This window comes from Neolamprologus brichardi, chromosome 7, assembly GCF_056152115.1.
Source record: "Neolamprologus brichardi isolate AB-2024 chromosome 7, ASM5615211v1, whole genome shotgun sequence".
NCBI classification, from domain to species: domain Eukaryota; kingdom Metazoa; phylum Chordata; class Actinopteri; order Cichliformes; family Cichlidae; genus Neolamprologus; species Neolamprologus brichardi.
In genome coordinates, this window is record NC_142110.1 from 5483404 (window position 1) to 5503237 (window position 19834).

At 41.0% G+C, this 19834-nt stretch overlaps 1 protein-coding gene across 1 annotated transcript in view; it reads right to left on the reverse strand.

Moving 5' to 3' along the window:
* Positions 1-9000: 9000 nt before the first annotated feature.
* mrpl23 (mitochondrial ribosomal protein L23) overlaps positions 9001-19834 on the reverse strand; it is a 46538-nt gene continuing 35704 nt past the window's right edge. The window contains exon 5 of the mRNA XM_006789581.2: positions 9001-9954. Coding sequence (XP_006789644.1) covers positions 9790-9954 — 165 coding nt within the window. The 3' untranslated portion in view covers positions 9001-9789. The remainder of the gene's footprint in view (positions 9955-19834) is intronic.

Genomic DNA, 19834 nt, shown 5'->3' on the forward strand with positions numbered 1-19834 from the left:
CCAGGCCACATCAGTGGCAGCCAGACAGTCAAATTCAGGTCGCAATAGTTGAGTACCCCTTGTTGAAACAGTGCCAGCGAGGTCATCAAACTCATTGTCTGCCGAGCCCAAGCAAACGTAATCGGCTCCTGGTGGTCAAACCTGGTAAGTCGTACCCTGCTGTATGAATCTAGGCCACGAAAGTGCAAGCGATGCTGGCTGAAATCAAGCCAGAGGTCGCTGAGCCGTCTTTGGCTGCGGGAGCAGTTCTGTCATTATGTTGGCTAACGTAATGGCTAACAGTGGCATTTTCTGACGTAAGACCGACGCAGCTGGAAATGAAACAGTAGTGTAAGAAAGTGAAGATGTTGTAAATAAGAGCAAGTAGCCAACAGCCATTTAGACCAGAGATGTCTGACACAAATTCTCTTACGCCATGCATCCCTTCTAATCCCCCAAACCTAAACCTCACTCTGTTTTTCTTCTTGTCCATCTGTCTCTCGACAGTTCACCTTCACAAATATTTTCCTAACCGCTCGTTGTAACCGCACTTTTCACCCTCCTCTCATGTCTCTCTTCTACAATAGTTTCTGATCATTCTCAGACATATACATGGGTGCTGCAAGGAGTTTTTTGACCGCAGTCTAATTGTGCATCATGGGAAGAAACCCCTGTTAATATGCATAGGATCTATTGTCAGTAGAAACAAATCAATCCAATCTCCATGGCTCAATGTTCCTATGGTTTGTCCTCTCCTCTGCTCTCCTCTAAACTGGTGTTTCAGAATGACCTGCAGGCAGGCGCAAAGGAGCGATAGACTCCCTGATCTCCATTCAGCCCACTGCGCAGCCAAGCAGCAGCTGGAGCGGTGAGCAGGTACATGAAGTGCTGAGACGAGTCGGGACTTCCAGGAAGTTCAGCATCAGGGATCAGGCTGTGTTATTGACTTGGCAAAGCCTCCAGCCAATATGATTCCACCAGCTAGGGGTTCACTGACCAGTGCACATGTGGGTATGTGTGCAAACCAGAGCTCAGTGCTCTGTACTCCAGATGGGTGGCCAGACCCCAGTTGATTTCTGTTGAACTGAACCTATTTGAACCTTTCTTTTTCTCATTGTAATGATTTTTGAAACACACGCATACCAGATGCATCGAACCAACTCCCTTATCTTCCATGGCTCTTCATATTTAGGCATCGCTATTTTTGCAAAGTTTAAAATCTAAATAAATGTGTTGAACAGCGGGCAGGAGCATGGACCATCCAGTCCTACCATCTTTACTATATAAGGCAGTACTGCATATAAACAAAATATAAAAAAAAAAAAAATCCAGAAAAAGATGTATACATACAGAAATCTTAAATCATAATCAAATATAATTGTAAATAAACAACAATTTTCGTGTACTTTTAACAAACCGCAAGTCTAAACTACCTAAAAGTATGGCAACAAACAACAAAAATTAAGCAGATATAAATAAATATGAATATGCATAAGCCTAGCAGACATGCTGCTAAGCTAACAATATCCAGTAAATAAATAAATCAAATTACTGTTAAATAAGGTTATTATCGTTAACGAAAACAAAATAACGAAAACTAGAAGTGAAAAAACATTTTCGTTAACGGAAATAAAAATAAAAACAAGACTTTGCAAAAACAGGAAAACTAACTAAAACTTGAATGAGTGTTCACAAAACTAACTAAAATTAACTGAATTTATAGCAAAAATGTGTTTAGTTTTTATTGACTTGTGTGTGTCATACAACAGTCTGGGGTGAAAATGAGGTGTAGTTTCCAGGTTTTTTTCTTGCTGTGTCTCATTATGCCAGCGGGTGGCAAGTACGTTAGTCGAGTCATCTGTGTCGCCGCTCCGTCCACGCGTAGTGTCATGTCAGCAAAAGTCGGGAGAAATCACCAGGGTCCAATTTCGGATTACTTTGAATATGATTGTGTTTTAGATAAAGCAAGTGTCTTGTAGTGGAAAGAGACAAATTATGAGGGACATTTCTAAAGGGAAAAAAATCCCACAAACCTTAAAGTGCACTTGAAAAGCTCACACAAGAAGGCTAACCTAGCTTACCTTGAGAAGGTAAGGGAGCACGCCCAACCCTCATCCCCAGAAACAGAAGCTAACCCCAGGCAAGGCAGTGTGATGCATCCCAAGACAACTCCACAAAAAACATTAATGCAGTGCTTCCAACAGCGACCAGATGGCTACTGGTTTGTCAATTCACAGGAACATCACAAGCGAAAGGAAGCGTTGGCGAATATGTTTATTGAGACGGGGATATCTACACAACCATGTGAGTCAATTGCCTTAAAAAGTTTAACAATTCACTTGAACTAAAATTACGAACACCCGGTGCTGCAAGAGTTAATAGTCTCATTGGGGCCAAGATTTATCTTTTATAGGTACCTGGTATCAGTGGTTTATAGGTTTCATAGGTTCCCCATAGGTGGGAATGTGAGTTGTCTGTCTCTGCTTGTTAGCCCTGCGACAGACTGGCGACCTGTCCAGGGTGCAGGGTATGGTAGCTGGAATAGCAACATACCCAAGGGTATTTTGTTACACATAATTATTGCAAACACAAGTAAAACTATAACTGAAACTAATCAAAACTAAACTGAAACTAAGGATTTTCAAAATAAAACTAAACTAGCAAACAAATGGTAAAAACTAATTAAAACTGATATAAAATTGAAAATCTGAAGTCAAAACTAAATAAAAATAAAAACTAATGAAAATCGCAAAACTATTAAAACCCTGCTGTTAAACTGCATTTCGACAGAAAGAACAGCCACTACCTCATCTTGCCTTGTAACTTTATATGACTTATCAAAGTGGGAGGAAAAGATGTATGGAGAAGCCTTGTAACGACTCTGGAGCGTACCACATCACTTGTAAAACACAGTGGAGGCAGTGTGATGCATAGGCACTCATGATTTCCACTGGTAATGGATCACTCTTGTTTACTGGTGATTTGACAGAAGACAGAACGAGCCTGATGAAGTTATATTTTCTGCTCAGATTCGTTCAGTTGACTGGCCAGCACCTCACGGTAGCGATGGACAATGACATGTGAAAGCGACCCAGAAGTTTTTGAAGGTAAAGAAGTGGAGAGTCAGTGAGTCATATGACTATCACCCCACCAAGCTGTATTTCAGCTCAAACTAATGGGAGGTAGAGAGACCCACAAACAACTAAAGACATCTACAGTAAAGACCCAGCTTTATGGCTTTAGTGATGCCCAGATTTCAAGTAATCATCACCTGCAAAGGATGCTTGAAAAAGTAATAAAAATTACTTTATCTTCATTTTATCCATGTCTATATTAATTATCTAGTGACATTTACATATGGGCAGAAACAGTACTCACCGTCATCTCATTTATCATCTCGTGGCAAATTTAGATTGTGAGTTCAAAGGAATTATAAGACAAATAATGGGAAAAACACTACAAATCACTATTTTTAGTATAACCAATATTTTGACAATGTGCTATTTTTAATTTTTAACTTGGTAAAAAAAATTGAGACTTTTCATTTAGGGTGTCCTAAACAAGCCCATCAACCAAAACCTCCTGATATTAGAAAATGTTATTAGAATATATGAGTTTAATGTTTTATACTTACTAAAAGCAATCTAAACAACAATGAAGAGCCTGTTCTTTCTCCAGCGTATTCCTTAAATTGTTACTCGTGGCACTAAGCCAGCGCATGTATCAATGTGACTACAGTATGACTGTATATATACAACGAGGGGCCATATCAGGGTACGTGTGTGGCTGTGTGTGTCCTACATTCAAACGGAAGATTTTTTTTTTATGTAAGCGTCTTATGGTTCATGGACTCGCACTGAAACAGACGCACACACACACATAAGCCCACACTTATGGGGTGACAGAGTGCACTGGCTGAGCTCAGATGAACCAATGGCAACCTGGGGAAGGAGGAATGTGCATGGCGCTGGTCCAAGAGAGGCCGTCAGAATCCTCAGCAGGCAACCCCGGTTGTCTTAGCGAACACAAGTGTGAGTGTGTGAAAGTCTGTGCATCTGCACAAGAAGGTGGTAGGTGTAGTAACTGTAGAACTATATGAGTATGTATAATTTTACAGACAGTTTGCAATGGATTGCCTTTACATATGTATGGGAAAACACTTTCAGCTCAAAGTTTGTATTGTTATTGTCACATTACAGTATATGAGAAGTTCTTACTCAGTGTCAATCAGCGCACGCAGTCAGGCTCTCCTCACAAGACAACCCCAGTGACAACACGCTGATGAGATAAAGTTATCTGCAGTGTTATTGTGGGATGCTTCATCTAAATTCCTTAGCAGTTACAGGATGCAGCGAAGCATCTGCAGGCAAAGATTTCACTTGCAAATGGGCAGTTACTACGACCAGCAAGAAGGAGATCTAGGTCCCTAGAGAGGCTACAGAGTCAGAGAGGACACTCACTATACCACCACTCATGCCAAAAATACAGCATGATGTCATGCAGATTCCAATTGTGGACTGCAGTAGAAGAAACAGGGTCATGTGTGCACTTGACTAATGCACAACCACACAAGAAAAAAAGGAGAGAGGGGTAAGGAGGGAAAGGAAGAGAGTGATGTGCTGCTTAAAATATTCAATCCTCCTTCCATTAACTAACCGTGTAGGGATGGCAACACGACCTGCACTGTACATCTCGAGAGAGAGAGAGAGAGAGTGGAAGAGAGAGGGGAAAAAGAAGGAAGAGAGATGGTGCAATGTGGGATCAGACCTCTTTTATCCAGTAGCCTTTAAATCCAGCTCAGCATTTTCTTGATGATGTCATCTCTTTTTCACTCTCACTTTGCTTTCTCCTTCACCTCCATCTGCTCTCTCCCTCCACCCTTACTGAACTTTCCGTGTCTTGCGCACACATGTTCATCTTCCCTTCCGCCGCAATTACACAACGTGAGGTGCATTACAATACATAAAGCATCATGTTTAAGCACACCGAGATCCTTATAAATCTGGAGCTGCTTATAGTCATCCCAAGTTCAGCTGCACCCAAGTGCAGAGCTAGCTTGCCTGCACACTTCCATATTCCCCTTTCCTTACACCGCAGCCACCTTGCGGAAGCTGACACACAACGAGAACACCAAACAAACAAACAAGGGATAGCAAAGACACAACCAGATGGGGGAATGCATGTAGGTTTTTATTGCATGTGAAGTAGAAGGGTGAAAGGAGGGAGGTGGTGGTGGTAGGGTTATATACACACTGTGTCTCAGGCACCAAAAGGCGAAGGAAGTGTCTATTTACAATACAGATGTATGTAGCTATGATTTTTTTTTTTATAGAGACTCTGTGGTGTCTGTAATGCAGCAGTGTGGGTGCCATACAGGTATTCATTTTCAATTGTAGTGCTAAATACATTAACATTACCAACCTAGGGTACATATTTACTCAGCAGCAATAGTGAAGCTGCAACTGCACAAAATGTGCATATGAGACATGGTGAGCAAAGGTTTTATGCATGTGTTTCTGTGTCTCCGCTTTGATGTAAAGGAAAACTCTTAAATGCTAGTTAGAAATTGCCGGCAACCATGTGGACAAATGTTTGCAATCCCCAAACGTGTCTGTCAGCTCAGGGGATCCATGCAGAAGAGACCTGCTTCATATCAAACTATTCAACCGTAGAACCTGAAATCTGTCTAACAGCTGACCTGCAGGACGTGCGGAAGAACAAAAATCATCATTTACCCATCGGATGATCTGATATCATCATGTTGGTGTTGTTCCCAGATCATCATGAAAATGTTGTTCCAGGTTCAACATTGCAAGTGACCAATCACATTATTGTGACGTTATTCTTTTGCGCACCAACCCATTCGTGCATTTATGAAATTCCAATGTTGCAAGGACAATATCAATTCTGCTTAGCGTTTATTAAAGGGTTAGGGTCAGGGTTAGGGTCCGTTGATCGGCGGACAAAGGCGGTTTCTCGCAGCTTAAGTACAGTTTTTTGTTTTACGCCGGTTTTTTCCGAAGTCGCAAAAGTATGACATCACAACATTCTGATTGGTCACTTGCAATGTTGATCCTGGAACAACCTTTAGTATGATGATCTGGGAACAACACCAACACGAGGATATCAGATCGTGCATTTACCATCAGATCCTGATCCGACCGTGCGTGAGTGGACTTGCTGTCACCGTGCCGTGCACGTAAATGCACTCATCAATTTTATTTTCTAAATCCCATTTCGGTTTGAACCACTCTTTATATTGTGGACCACTATAAACATTTTGCTCACTTCTAAAATTAAATTGTGATACCCAATAAAAGAGGCATCCTTATATGTATATCTGTCTCTGATGCGCAACCTGGATATCAGTTCAGGCCTGCTCTCTTTCATCAAAGCATTATTGAGAAGTAGAAATATGTGGAGCTCGGCTCTAAACATGCGGTGTGAGGTGACGAGCCACAGGAGAGGGCTACAGCTTTGGCACTATGCTTACACCTTTGAGCGATCCATGCACACTAATTATGCATTTGTTTCAAATAAAGGAACACTCTTAGTGTCACAGAATCACAAATTGAAGCGTGCGTCTTTCAGTGTTAATTAAAGTGGAATTTTGCATTAAAATCCAAGTTCATGTTATTCTCAAATGGCAAAGAGTTGTTAGCTACGTCTCCTAAGATTAAAACAATTCAAGGAACTGAAATTGAAATGGTCACATCTTACAAGTATCTAGGGATCATTATAGATCAGAATTTGTCATTTAAGACTCACATTCAAAGGCTTGTGTCGAAGTTAAAACTAAAACTAGGTTACTTTTTTAGAAACCAATCCTGTTTCTCCCTCCAAGTGAGAAAACATTTGATTCGTGCATCCTTTTTACCTTTATCGGATTATGGTGACCTGCTTTTTATGAATGCACCTGCCCAATACCTAAAGAGGTTGGATACTGTGTACCATTGTGCTTTACGTTTTATTACTGGCTATGGAAATCGTGTACATCATTGTTCTTTGTATGCTGCTGCTAAATGTCCATCTTTGCATATTCGCAGACTCTCCCATTGGTTGATCTTTATCTATAAATCTCTCCTTGGGCTGGTTCCATCTTATTTATGTGTTTATATGTGTAAAAACCACAACCAATACAGCCTTCGTTCGCACAAAATCATACAATTGATTGTCCCAAAAATCAGAACAGAATTGGGGGAAAAGGCTTTTAAATACGCTGCCCCTGCTTCCTGGAATAATCTGCAGAAGGAACTGAAATGATCAGAATTGGTTACCTTGGGAGAGTTGAAGTCTGTCTTAAAGGAACGAGAGAACAGCTCTTTGACTCAGTGTGATTGTTTTTAATGTACTCTTAATTTGATCTGTTATTGTATATTTTACATGGTAAATGGCCTGCATTTGTATAGCGCTTTTCTAGTCCTTAAGGACCCCAAAGCGCTTTACACTACATTCAGTCATTCACACATTCACACACTGGTGATGGCAGCTACATTGTAGCCACAGCCACCCTGGGGCGCACTGACAGAGGCGAGGCTGCCGGACACTGGTGCCACCGGGCCCTCTGACCACCACCAGTAGGCAAATACACATGTTGGTATGGGATATTGTATTTGTTTTAAATGTTATATACCTATGTGGTATGTGACTTTTGTTGCCATGATGCCAGGTCTCTCTTGGAAATGAGAGTTTTAATCTCAATGAGATTTTTTTACCTGGATAAATAAAGGACTAAAAAAACTGCCTGCAGAAAAATGTGTGAACTCTGAAACGTAAACTACAAACAGGGCCACATATGCAATAATAAGCCCAGTATTAAAAAAATAACTGTCAGTGTTTTCAGTTACAAAATTGACAGACCTCTTTAAGAAATAGGTCTGTACTTACATTTTTAGGGCCAGATTTCCTGAGGGTTTTGCCCTCAGGAAATCTGGCCCTAAAAATGTAAGGACATTACATCAATAACTCACTCCTTCTAGCATATGACTTTGTCTTTTTCTGTTTATCAGTTAATGAGTTGTTCCTGTTTACTTGTCTTTTTTAAAGAGCTGAAATGACTCAGAGACATTTAAGTGTGTGAGCAAGAGATGAGCTCATTAACCGAGTGTGTCTCAAAGTGCAATGTCTCTGCAGTTTAAAAAAATAAAAATGTATCCCCAACACTACATAACCACCACTGTCAGCAGGCCTTAAACAGAGATTTAATGTTAGCGGCTCACTGTCAGATTATTGTTGACAGTTGCTGTTAATGTACCAATGCATGTATGTGACTTTAGAACAAACAGGGCGTCCCCCGTGACAAAGAACAAGAGGACAACAGGAACAGATAATTACTTGGATAATCACCACAACTTGATTTCCCAACTTTCATGTGGGGTCTGTTCAGGCCAGGGGGAGAGCGAGAAAAGGAATTTGGACTCTCTCTCAGTTGGTTAAGCAGCTGTTTCTCTGGAGGTTCAGGTTGGGCAACAAGAGAGCAGAGCAAAGAAAAAAGAAAATAAAAAAAGTGAAAAAGTGAGAACAAGGGAAAGAGTGAGAAACGGAGGGGCTGTGGAACTGGAGTCTTGTTTCATTCCAAATCAGATTGCTTTATAGTAACACAGGGGGTGAGTGGTTCCAGGCAGCAGACAAAGGGCCAACAGGATCAATATTGACATTCTCCTTAGTGATAGATGAGTTGGCTGGGTGAGGTCAGGGACTGGACCTTTGTATTAGCCAGCGAGCATTAGTGGTCACGGCTGGGGGACACTTACAGTAACCTTGGCCTTTCAGTATAATGGAGGGTCTGAGGGTGCCCAGGAGAAGTCCCTCCCTTTTATGGGCTTTATTACCGTAACAGAGCTCCATCCTCCACTGGCCCGATTCAAACACAGATCATTACTTTGTCAAAACAGCTACCAGACCACATTGGCACTTGCGCAGGCAAACTTGTGCAGCAGACTGTGCAGAATCTCAAGGTGGCTGTTTTTCAACGCAGCAGTCGTGGGAGATGAAGAAAGGACAACACAAGACAAAGCAGAGCAAGTGACTGTTTATTAGGTCTTATTCCAACAGCATGTACAATAGGACAGATTCACTGGTGAGTCTTGCACGGTAGGCAACGATACACACACAGAGTACAATCTTTTTCCAGAGTTACGGCAAGATGGGCTACCACAAAATGCTGCAATATAACCCTCCTGTAATTTCCATGTGCTCGCTTTGCTCAAACATTTTAATTGTTGTTTACCTTAAGTGGTCAATTAATCCAAGGCAAACTCATAAAAGAGAGAAGGCTGTGGGCTGCCCAGATAGTCAGATCCAACTAGCCTAAGAATAATGGCTACTAGGGACATCACAGTCATTGGTGGGAAAGAAGAAGATCATAGTGGAGGGATGAGCATAATAGGAAAAACACAGTAGGGGCGCAGGGAGAAAAAAGAGAGAGAAACAAAGCGAGGAGGTGCAATTACACTGTTGCCAAAGAGATGGTGGGAAAAAGGAGAGGAGGTGGGAAAAGTAGAGAAAGAGAAGAGGTCATCTGAGGCGATAGAAATTTGGTGAGTTGGGTTCATCAAAGATGGAGCTTGGCCACTCTCCTCCTCCTCCTCGGATTCTGTTCTGGCTCGGGTTACTCAGCTGACGCCTCGCAAACACAAACACACACACACGAAACACATGGCTGCAGTCTCCCACGCACATGCTCGTTCTTCTTTCATGCACACTTGTAAGTGTTTCTTACAGAAACAGAAGTGTCATCAAAATATTGTAAGTCACTGCATGTTGATCCCTATGAAACGCACACGTACACGCATAGTCTGTCAGTCTGTCTCAGAGTCCAAACCACTCGGTGACCCCTCCTCTCCTGGGGTCGAGTTTCTGCCTCTGCTTTTCGTCCTCCATGAACTTCTCCTGCATCTCCTCCATCGAGCCCTCAGCCGGTGCCCGCTCTTTTTCTGGGAAGATGTCGGGAAAAGTAAATGTCTGGCCCAGCGCCTGATGAGGAGGCAAAGACAGAAAGCACAGAGAAAAAAAATTAGCTTAAAAAACACTGTGTTCTTACTTAATCAGATAAATCGGTTGTTTGTTAAGACTCAAAAACCATCGATCATGTAAATCACTTTCTGTGTAACAAATATGTCAAACTGCACCTTCCTAAAATAAATCACAGTTCTTTGCAAAAATGAAGGCGAGTGTGTCACCATTCTCGCTCTGTTACTCTTCATATGACACAGATGCTCACTCACTCTCTTGTCTTTAGTTTCTCCAACTTTCTACCACATTTTAGCTCTCCTCTCCTGTCCATTTCTCTGGTCTTGATTTATTCAGAGGGAAAAGATGGTATCCATTATTTATTCCATACTAACCCATTTCTAGCCATAACTAATGCATCTCTGGCAAAATGTAGCCTGTGTCATGTTGACATAGAGTACAGTACAGACAGCACACATATGCATGCATGCACACTCACTTGCACACAAGTGCGGTCACACACAGAGACAGGTCATGCATGCAGACATGCAAACATATCTACAGCCTGTCTCTCTGAGCGTCCCTCGTGGACACCTGGCAACAAGAATTCAGTTGAGACTGATAACAATAGAGTCAAAGGATCAAATGAGGGGAAAATGCAAGAACATGTCATTTTTATCACAGGGCATTTACATGTTAAGCAAAGTGCTATAACTTAGTAGTTTCCCCAACAACAGTAGAACATCTACCAGAGGAAATATAAAAACCCAATGCTCAATATATTTGTCAATACATCTAAAACACTAAAAGAACCTACATGATCAATTCTCTCATAGACTCAAATTACAGTGAATCACAGAGAAAATAACCTTCACCCACAAGAGTTGTACATCTGTGTTTAGTTACATCTGAAACTCATTCTTAACTCTTCTCAGTTGAACCCAGACACCTCGGGCTAAGGCCACACCTCTACAGTAGGGACCACAACTGCCCACGAATTGCTGAAATCCGCAAATACCTCTAAAAATGCTTACAACTGCCTATTTTAATTTTCCCGGGAGCTTTGTGTTAGGAATTTGCGCATTGTTTGGCAAATCTTTTTTAAGAAAAAAACAAAACAAAACAATTTACTGATATTTTGGTGTTTTTACATTAATGTTAATATTTGAAAATTTGTAAATATTTTTTTACTCATATGAAATGTATTTAGTCACTACAATAAAATGAAAATAAAAAATATTTTAGCGCTACAGAAATCCGCGAATCCACAAATACTGAACCGCGAATAGGCAGGTGGTTGACTGTAACTACAATTGATAAAAAAAATAATTAAAATCTACCGAAAAGGTGCTTTTCACTAAGCTCAAACAGTGCAAACCTAAACTATAGGTTAGAACATGACTACAGTACATACAGATCAAATTAAATGTACTGGATGCTGGGAGCACTGTGACAGTTCTGTTTTAAAGCTAGCAAGAAACAGCAGAACACCATGGTGGTAGACGATGCCGTCTGGGTGAAACAGGAGCATTTCTTCATAAAGACAATTTCCCAGGAAAGGCATTTCTACTCTACCTGAGTCCTCAAAGAGCTTTAAACAACTTACCTCATTCACCCATTCATACAAGCGCTTGTTTGTGCTTTTTCTAAGCAAGTGCCTTTCTATCTAACATTCACAGACATTCATACGGCAATATTGAAACAGCAACCTTCTGATTAGTAAATGACCTGCTCTACCTCCTGAGCTACAGCCAGCACTATACCTACCCCTGCATCCGGGCAAGAAGACACGATACCTGGATGCAGCTCGTCTGTGCCAATTACTCAAATTCTTGTTTTGTCTGAAACTCACTCATCCATTTCTTAATAACCGTTCGACATTATATAAGTTTTAAAACTTAGAGCAGCACGTCATCGGCATAGCAGTGGAATGTAATATTGTCTCCCTGTCTAATGTGACACAGCGGCCACACAAAAAAAGACAGGTGCCAGTATAGACCCCTGGGGGATTCCACAGTCCAGTGCACAGTATTGAGAATGAAAACAAAAAATGTGTTTGGCACAACGATACATTCAGACAATGGTTCTGCTTGCCAAAACTGCTGCAGAGGAGTGATAAAACAAAACACTGTATCAACTGCTGCACTGAGTAGTACTAGAACAGAATATTCACTACTATCAGCAGTTAAGATATCATTTGTAATCCTAATAAGCACGGCATCACTTCTTTGATGCTACATAAAACCTAACCTTTTCAAAGATACTGTTATGATGTAATGCAGGGGTCCCCAATCCCAGTCCACGAGGGCCGGTGTCCCTGCAGGTTTTAGATGTGTCCTTGATCTATCACAGCTGATTTAAATGGATAAATGACCTTCTCAACATGTCTTGAAGTGCTCCAGAGGCCTGGTAAGGAACTAATCATGTGATTCAGGTGTGTTGACCCAGGGTGAGATCTAAAACCTGCAGGGACACCGGCCCTTGCGGACTGGGATTGGGGACCCCTGATGTAATGCTTCAACAAGCTGTAGACAGACGATCTTAAAGTGTTTTGCTATAAAAGGTACTTTGTTATCCAACTACTCTGTGGAAGTCCAAACCTGTGGATAGATTTGAGGGAGCTAGGAGGCGGCTGGGAAATCAAGTTTTTGGTTGTGGCTCCAGAGGAAGGATAGCAGTTTGGGTAAAAACCAAAAGGCAGCTATAGGGGATGGCAAGGAAACATCACCTATATGTCCTCCTGCCTCCAGCTGATGACCCTGCAACTGACATTCTAGGAGTGGCGGAGGTTTGACAGGATTAGCGCCAAAGCAGGAGAAACATCTCAGCCGTACAAGAATCTACTACTGCTGCCACCACTGCTATTACTGTGTTTACTACTTTAATTACTGGTACTATCCATCACTATTGCTACTGTAACTGCAGCTGTTGTTGTCATCAAATTAACCAAATCTACTTGCACATAAAAGCTGAGCAAGAGTGAAAGTAAAACAGTAAAACAAACAGTTTAATTGGATCCAGTTAAATTTTTTTTGCAGAAATCTACATTACCACTTACCATCTACCTTTTTTCCCCACCCGATGTATATTATTCTTCCATATTTGCTCTTTTAAGACCATGAAATTAGGACAAACATCATGTAATTATACAGATAACATTGTTGTCCCGTCTTTACAAGTGCTTATTTCTAGATGACCACAGAGCACGCACACCAAACCCAGGCAGAGTTTATGCACACTTGTAAATATTTATACTAATAGATTATTCTGTAAGTCTCATGTATCTTTATGATGTGCTGTTTGGCGTTTCCAAAAAAATTTAAATAAGGATCATTAAAACTGTAGTTTACACTATCAGCTTCCACTTCATAATAAAATCCACTTAAATGACTCAGATTGATCAATTATTATGTGTAGAGGCCTGCTACAATAAAAAATAAATTGTTTCAATGAACACAATTGTCAATCAACTAAATATGTGAAACATTCTGTATGGGGTCAGTGTGTAGGCGTTAAGGAATGGTCTGGCTCTGATGTGAATGTTACTTTGTCTGTCTCCAACCCCCAAAATACCAAGAGAAACATGCATATAATTGCTGCAAAGCATAGTTTAATTCCCAGAGGGAGAGGCAACATGAAGCTGAAGATGCAGAATGAATCCGACTGCGTCTACTGTAAAAATAGGTGCGAATAAGGACAGCCTATAGCATTTTGGGCAATATGCTAAAATTTGACATAGTCCGGCAACTGGTAAGTGCTGATAGATCTCAGAGTCTGCACAGTGGTGTGAAAAACTAGCAACAAACAACAAGCTTACCAAGTACAAGCTCCAGTAAGCTTATTAGTTCATAATACTGTTGGACATGAGAATAGACCCTCCACAATGGTCTTTGTTCTGCAGCACTCGACTTGGACTATATCAGTGGATCCCAAACTTTTTTCGTTAGGTCCCCCTGTGTTTTACAAGAAAAATCTTCGCGCCCCGCCCCCAAACACATCCTCCAACCACACACACCCATATTTTGTTTTCAAACTCCATTGTGGTTTATTTCAAACCTCAAACATTTAGTAGACAACTACATGAATAAAAGTAAACTGCAATAAATTACAGGTAGCAATGAAATAAACTACTAACTCTTTTACGCTACGTCCACACCTACGCGCGTATTTTTGAAAACGCAGCTGCTTCTATGCGTTTGGGCCTTTCGTCCACACGTAAACGGCGTTTCGAATCACCGAAAACTGAGGATTTTTTTAAAACTCCGTATTTGCGTTTACGTGTGGACGAGGAATACAGAGCTCGTCACGCAACGTCAAAGGTATGTGCCTTTTTTCACGTCACGCTGTGCGCCACATTATTGTTTACATGAGATGAATTTCTACAATGGCAGATAGATTAACAGTATTTTGTCTCTATCTGCAGGTTTTACACGCTTACATACACACGCAGTTACTGTCCCTCCATTTACAAAGGCAGAGGCGTCACGGTGTAATTATTTTACGTGTAGTTGTTTTTTTCCTGTGTAATAATATTCAACATTACTATCAATACATTTTTCAAAAAATGCCTTTCTGTGCAAAATGGGTTTAAAAACATAAACAACTGTAGGATACTGTTAGGCTACGTTCACACTGCAGGCGAAAGCACATCAAATCCAATTTTTTTGACCCTATGCGACCCATATCCGATCATGGTATGACAGTGAGAACGGCACAAATCCAATATTTTCAAATCCGATCTGGGTCACTTTCGTATGTGGTACTGAATCCGATACATATCCGATGTTTTAGAAAGCGACTGCTGTTTGAACGGTCAAGTCGCATTAAATCCGTCTTTTACGTCACTAACACAAGACAGACGCTAATTATCAGCGCCGCAGAAGACATTGCGAACGCTTCCTGGCCATCCAGTGAAACTGTTGGGAAGACAACGTGAACATTTTATTTGTACTGTATAATCTGCAGATTCTGACAGAAATCTGCAACTATCCTTTGAAGCACCGCTCCTCTAAAACAGCAATTAGGTTAATTAAAATAACTAACAAAATAACTTAAAGCAAAAATTGGGAAACGTAAAGTCCGAAGTCTTTATATTGAGGGCCATCAGTCAAACAATATTGTTTGCTCTGGGTCTAAACAGAGCGCGTTGTGTGTGACGTCTTCTTTTGCACATGCGGGCCGCTTTGAGCGTTCACACTGGAGCACGTTTGCTGTCGCATTTTAGTTGTAGTGTGAACGAGCAGACAAAAAAATCGGATTCGATCAAAAAATTGGAATTGAGCATTAAGACCTGCAGTGTGAACGTAGCCTTAGTCCCTGGTTTGGACAGGGGGAAAAAATTGTGGCAGGATCAGCCTGATGTTATTTGTATCCTGCTGTAACTTTACTGTATAAAGAGCTAACATCTCCAAAATGTCAGGAGTAGTTAGTCATTACAAGAAGTGTTTGTGAACTAAAAATCAAGAATGTGGGATCCTGTTTGTCTGTGATTTGGACAGCCCAGCACGTGCTCCCGACGCAGGGGAAAGTAATTCTGTCGCAGAGACCTACCTCGGCACTTGTGCAGGTGAAGCCAAAGGGAAGATATGCTTCACCATATTTTATAGTCTTTGGCTTGGAAGGAAGTTGGTTTGGAAACATATTTGGCGATGCTTCATCTCCTGCTTTGCGTTTGTGTGGGAACTCCGCCAAAAACCTGTCAATTATGCTAGCAGTGTCCAAGCATTCTTTTTTTTTTTTTCTTTTCATACGCGCCCCCCCTGCAATGGTTCTGCGCCCCCCCCCCTCCCCCCTAGGGGGCGGGCCCCACACTTTGGGAACCTCTGGACTATACGATCACAGTTCTCCGTGGCATTACCTGACAAAACCCTGGATTTCCAAGTGTCCGTGTACAACTCCTTACACTGCTTAATTCAATTCAATTCAATTTTATTTATTTAGCGCCAAATCACAATAACAGTCGCCTCAAGGTGCTTTATATTGTACAGTAGATCGTACAATAATAGATACAAACTTATGATGCTTAACGCAACAAAAAGTAAAGCGGTACCAACAATTCTGTATTAAATGAATTGTTTTAATGAGTCAGACTAGTAAACCAAAAACGATTTCAACTGCCGAACACTGGACATTAAAAATGACCAAATTTGTTCAAATTCCTGCATCTTAAGTTTGCAGTGATTGTGTTGTGTGTAGAGTTACAGCTGAAACAGCAAAAGCACAGCTGTGGTCTTTCTTTGCATATATGGTAATTGTGTCAGTGTCACAAGATTAAATTCTGGCGTGTCCTGCCCAAGTCATTAGCCCTGTTTTTGATTAGCACTCAGGCACCAAACCCCAGAAAATGGTATTTGGAAAAGCCTGAGTAACTCCATCCAACTATCCAAAACCCATTATGGAAACTGCTATTTTGGTAGGATACTTCACACAGGCCTGAATTCATGTTACTCTCAACATGTGGCCATTTGGGTCTAAATTCTGATACCAGATTTGAGGAGTGCCTGGAGAAAACCATGCACAACCTTCAGTCAAAAGCTACCCTGTTCTTCTGTTTCAATCTTGCGGCAACAATTACATTTCAAACTACAGGAGGTTTTCTAGTGAGTGCAGTATAACAGTAAGAGATGACTGTGCAAAATAAGTCAGGCACAGGCAGAGAACTGCCAAACACCAGAGAAACACCTGGAAAACGCCAAGGTCTTCAGTGTCTCGCTGCACTCTCGCACACTGCCATCGAGGAATCCAGAATCCAGAACGCAAACACTGGATGAGGCCAAAGGAAGTTTTCTTGCAGGAGTAAGAGAAGGAGAAAGGAGAAGGAGGTCAAAGGGAGAAAAATGGGGCTAGAGTATGCGAGGAAGTAAACGTGACAGGAAAAAGATGAAAGTAGGAGGTGACGAAGGAAGGGGTCTACCCCAGTCCTATAAACACAAGAGCTCACAACAACATGAACAATGAAGCAGTGAATGAAACAAGACTTCACCCGACCTGAACCAAACATTGTCGCATGACAATTCCCAGTTATACAGAGCAGTTCTGAGTACCTTATGTATACAGACAGTGAAGATTAATACCAGCCTCGGAGAGCGCGATTCACAAAAACAACAAAGCAGCAAGACTGAAATCAACAAAGAGCTGAGACTCGTTAAACAAGTCTTATTGTTGGCAGCGGGCCGCGCCCTGTGTGTGCGTGCATGTATGTCAACCGTCTGCTCGACACATTTTCGCAGCGAGAGAAAGTGTTGGCAGAGAGGATACATACTTTTGTTTGAAATGTATACATCGCACCACAGCAGAGGCAAACCCCAGTCTCATCCATCTCCTGGCGCTGAGCTAAAACGATCTTTCCTGTGTGTCTGTCTGACTTGCTGTGTATCCGAGTGAGAGAGGGAGTGTGTGTATGACTGCATATTGAGTGATTTATGGTGATGACCCAGTCCTGGCCAAAAAAGACAAAAGTGGAGAAAGAGGCAATGTTATTATGTGTATTTCTCTTCCACGTTTGTTCCTCTAAGGGTTTTATTTCTGGTACTTGTTTAGTTCCTAGATGACAAACTGAAGGAGGCGTATTTTCCCTCTCCCTACATCTTTGCCATCTTCAACGTGCTCCCACTCAAGCTGCCATCCAGGAATATTGGGAAGCGATCCCGTACTGCCATGCAATGTAAACATACTCCTCTTACGCACATGAACAATCCATTACAACACAGTTTTCCTCTCAATGGGGAAAAGAAAGAAATGGGTGGTGGGGGGGTAAGTGTTGTCATTAACTCATTACCACGCCGTTTCACTTTTCCCATCTGTAGGCACATGTATACTTCTCTATTAAGCTCTAATTCAGTGCCTTGTTTTGCCACAGGAACTGGCCAGTGTCACATTTTGGGACCACTGTCAGAGATTTAACCAGTTGGTGGAGGCAGCTGTCAAATTAGGAAAAACAACTGGTGTGAACATGTTTTCTTAACCGCTACATTGAGGAGGAACTGAACTGCTTGCATGTAGTTCGTGTAAACCTCCCAGGCAACACTGTACTTGAGTGAAATGACCCCATCTGAAACCGGAGTTTGTTGAATCCATATGTGTGCTCGTACACATACACAAAGTCATGCACACGACCTGAGTAACCCTCTTTGCTGACCCCAGAGATGGGAAAACAGAAGACTAGGCGAGAGATAAAAAGAAACTCATAAAGGACAATTATTCAGTTCGATCGACCTTTCCCACTGATCTGTGACAAACTGAGCATGCAGTCATAGCTTAAAAACAGCTCTAAGATTTTTTTTTGGTTTTAAAATTGACTCCTTATGGGTGCATTATTTAAACAGTTGGAGTAAGTGTCCTTTAACCCTTTAAAGCTGGTCGGAGCAGGCACGCTCTGTTTAGCGTAACTATTTTTAAATCCCGGTAGCTCTGCAACCACATAAGCTAGCGCAATAATTTTTTTGCATATGAAACCGGAGGAGTTGTACTTACATCTTATGCCATCAGCTTGTCCTAGGTCACAGTTTTCTTCCACATATAGCTTTGCAAAAACTAAATAAAAAGCACTTGCAGCAACAAAAACATAATATTCCAGAAACACGCTTTGCCGATCCGATCAGCTGTTTGTAACACTTCCTACGTTGGAATAGACGTCAGCGCGAACTTTTGCATGTCCGCCATTACCTGCCCGAAACCGGAAGTGACGTCATTTTCGCGGAAATGTAGGGTTTTTTTTTTACCATCGGGGCCTCATGAGCCTATACTGGTGTTTTTAAAAGTTATGTTTGACTTTATGACTTTCTGTGTCGTTTCTGGGATGCTTTGGACTCATATTGCACTGCTGGAAATAGTTTATTTTGATGCATATGCTGCTTTTTGGCAAATTTGTACAATAATATTTATTTTCGTTTTTCCTGCAGTATATAAAAATTGGTGTATTTCAAAATTAAAACTATGAAGACACTCAAAATAAATTTCCTGTGGTGGGAAACTATTTTGTGCAACTTTTTTGTATTCACAGTTTTGAGGGATAAGCCTCTTATATTTCTAGTTAGAGAAATTTATGTTAAAAAAGCAAAAACGATTTTCAATTTTTTTGTAGTTTATTGCACTTTTTTGCAATGTATGTAATTACTATGCACTTAATGCAGACATATTATTAAAATCTGGGCTATAATGGTTGTATTGATGTATAGAAACTTGAAATGCTCCCTAAAATAGCACTACAGCATGTAAAAATATAATATAAGCTCTGGTGGACTTGGTTCTATGGTAGGTCTTAAAGGGTTAAGAAGAGGGGGAGAAAAAAACTAAAATGAATTCAAGAAAAAACGATGGCTGTTATATTTAACTATAAAATATGAAAGTCACAGTTGCTCTGGGTGGATAAGTTCAAGTGTCTGATGAAAACAGGAAAGTGCCGGGTCAGTAAAGTGACACTTTACCAGCCTGGAGCTGAATAGAACATTATGGCACAGTCGCACACTGAAGGCAGCGAAGGCTAATTCAACCTGCTTCTCTGGGCTGTGACCAGACTTCATGATGTGAAAGATTATATATTAAGATCTAGATCCCGCTGACTGCTAAGGATAGAAAAAGAACTATGCCACAACTAATAATAATAATAATAATAATAATAATAATAAAGAGGTTTGATTACTAAACTCCATTGAGGTAAGTTTGATTTCATTTTCCAATATCATAAATCCACAAAATAGCCTTTTTCATATCACATTTTATGTCCTCTGAAATGAAAGAAGCATGGAGCAACATTTTATTACTTTAAAGACTGTTTAACAGCTGTAAAACTACTCTCCAGGTCAAATAAGGACTTCCATTCAGATAATCTCAATAAAATCCATGTGAAAAGACCTTCTAACCACTCTTTTACAGCCTGAGATCAGCATTTCTTTTGTGCTCTCTC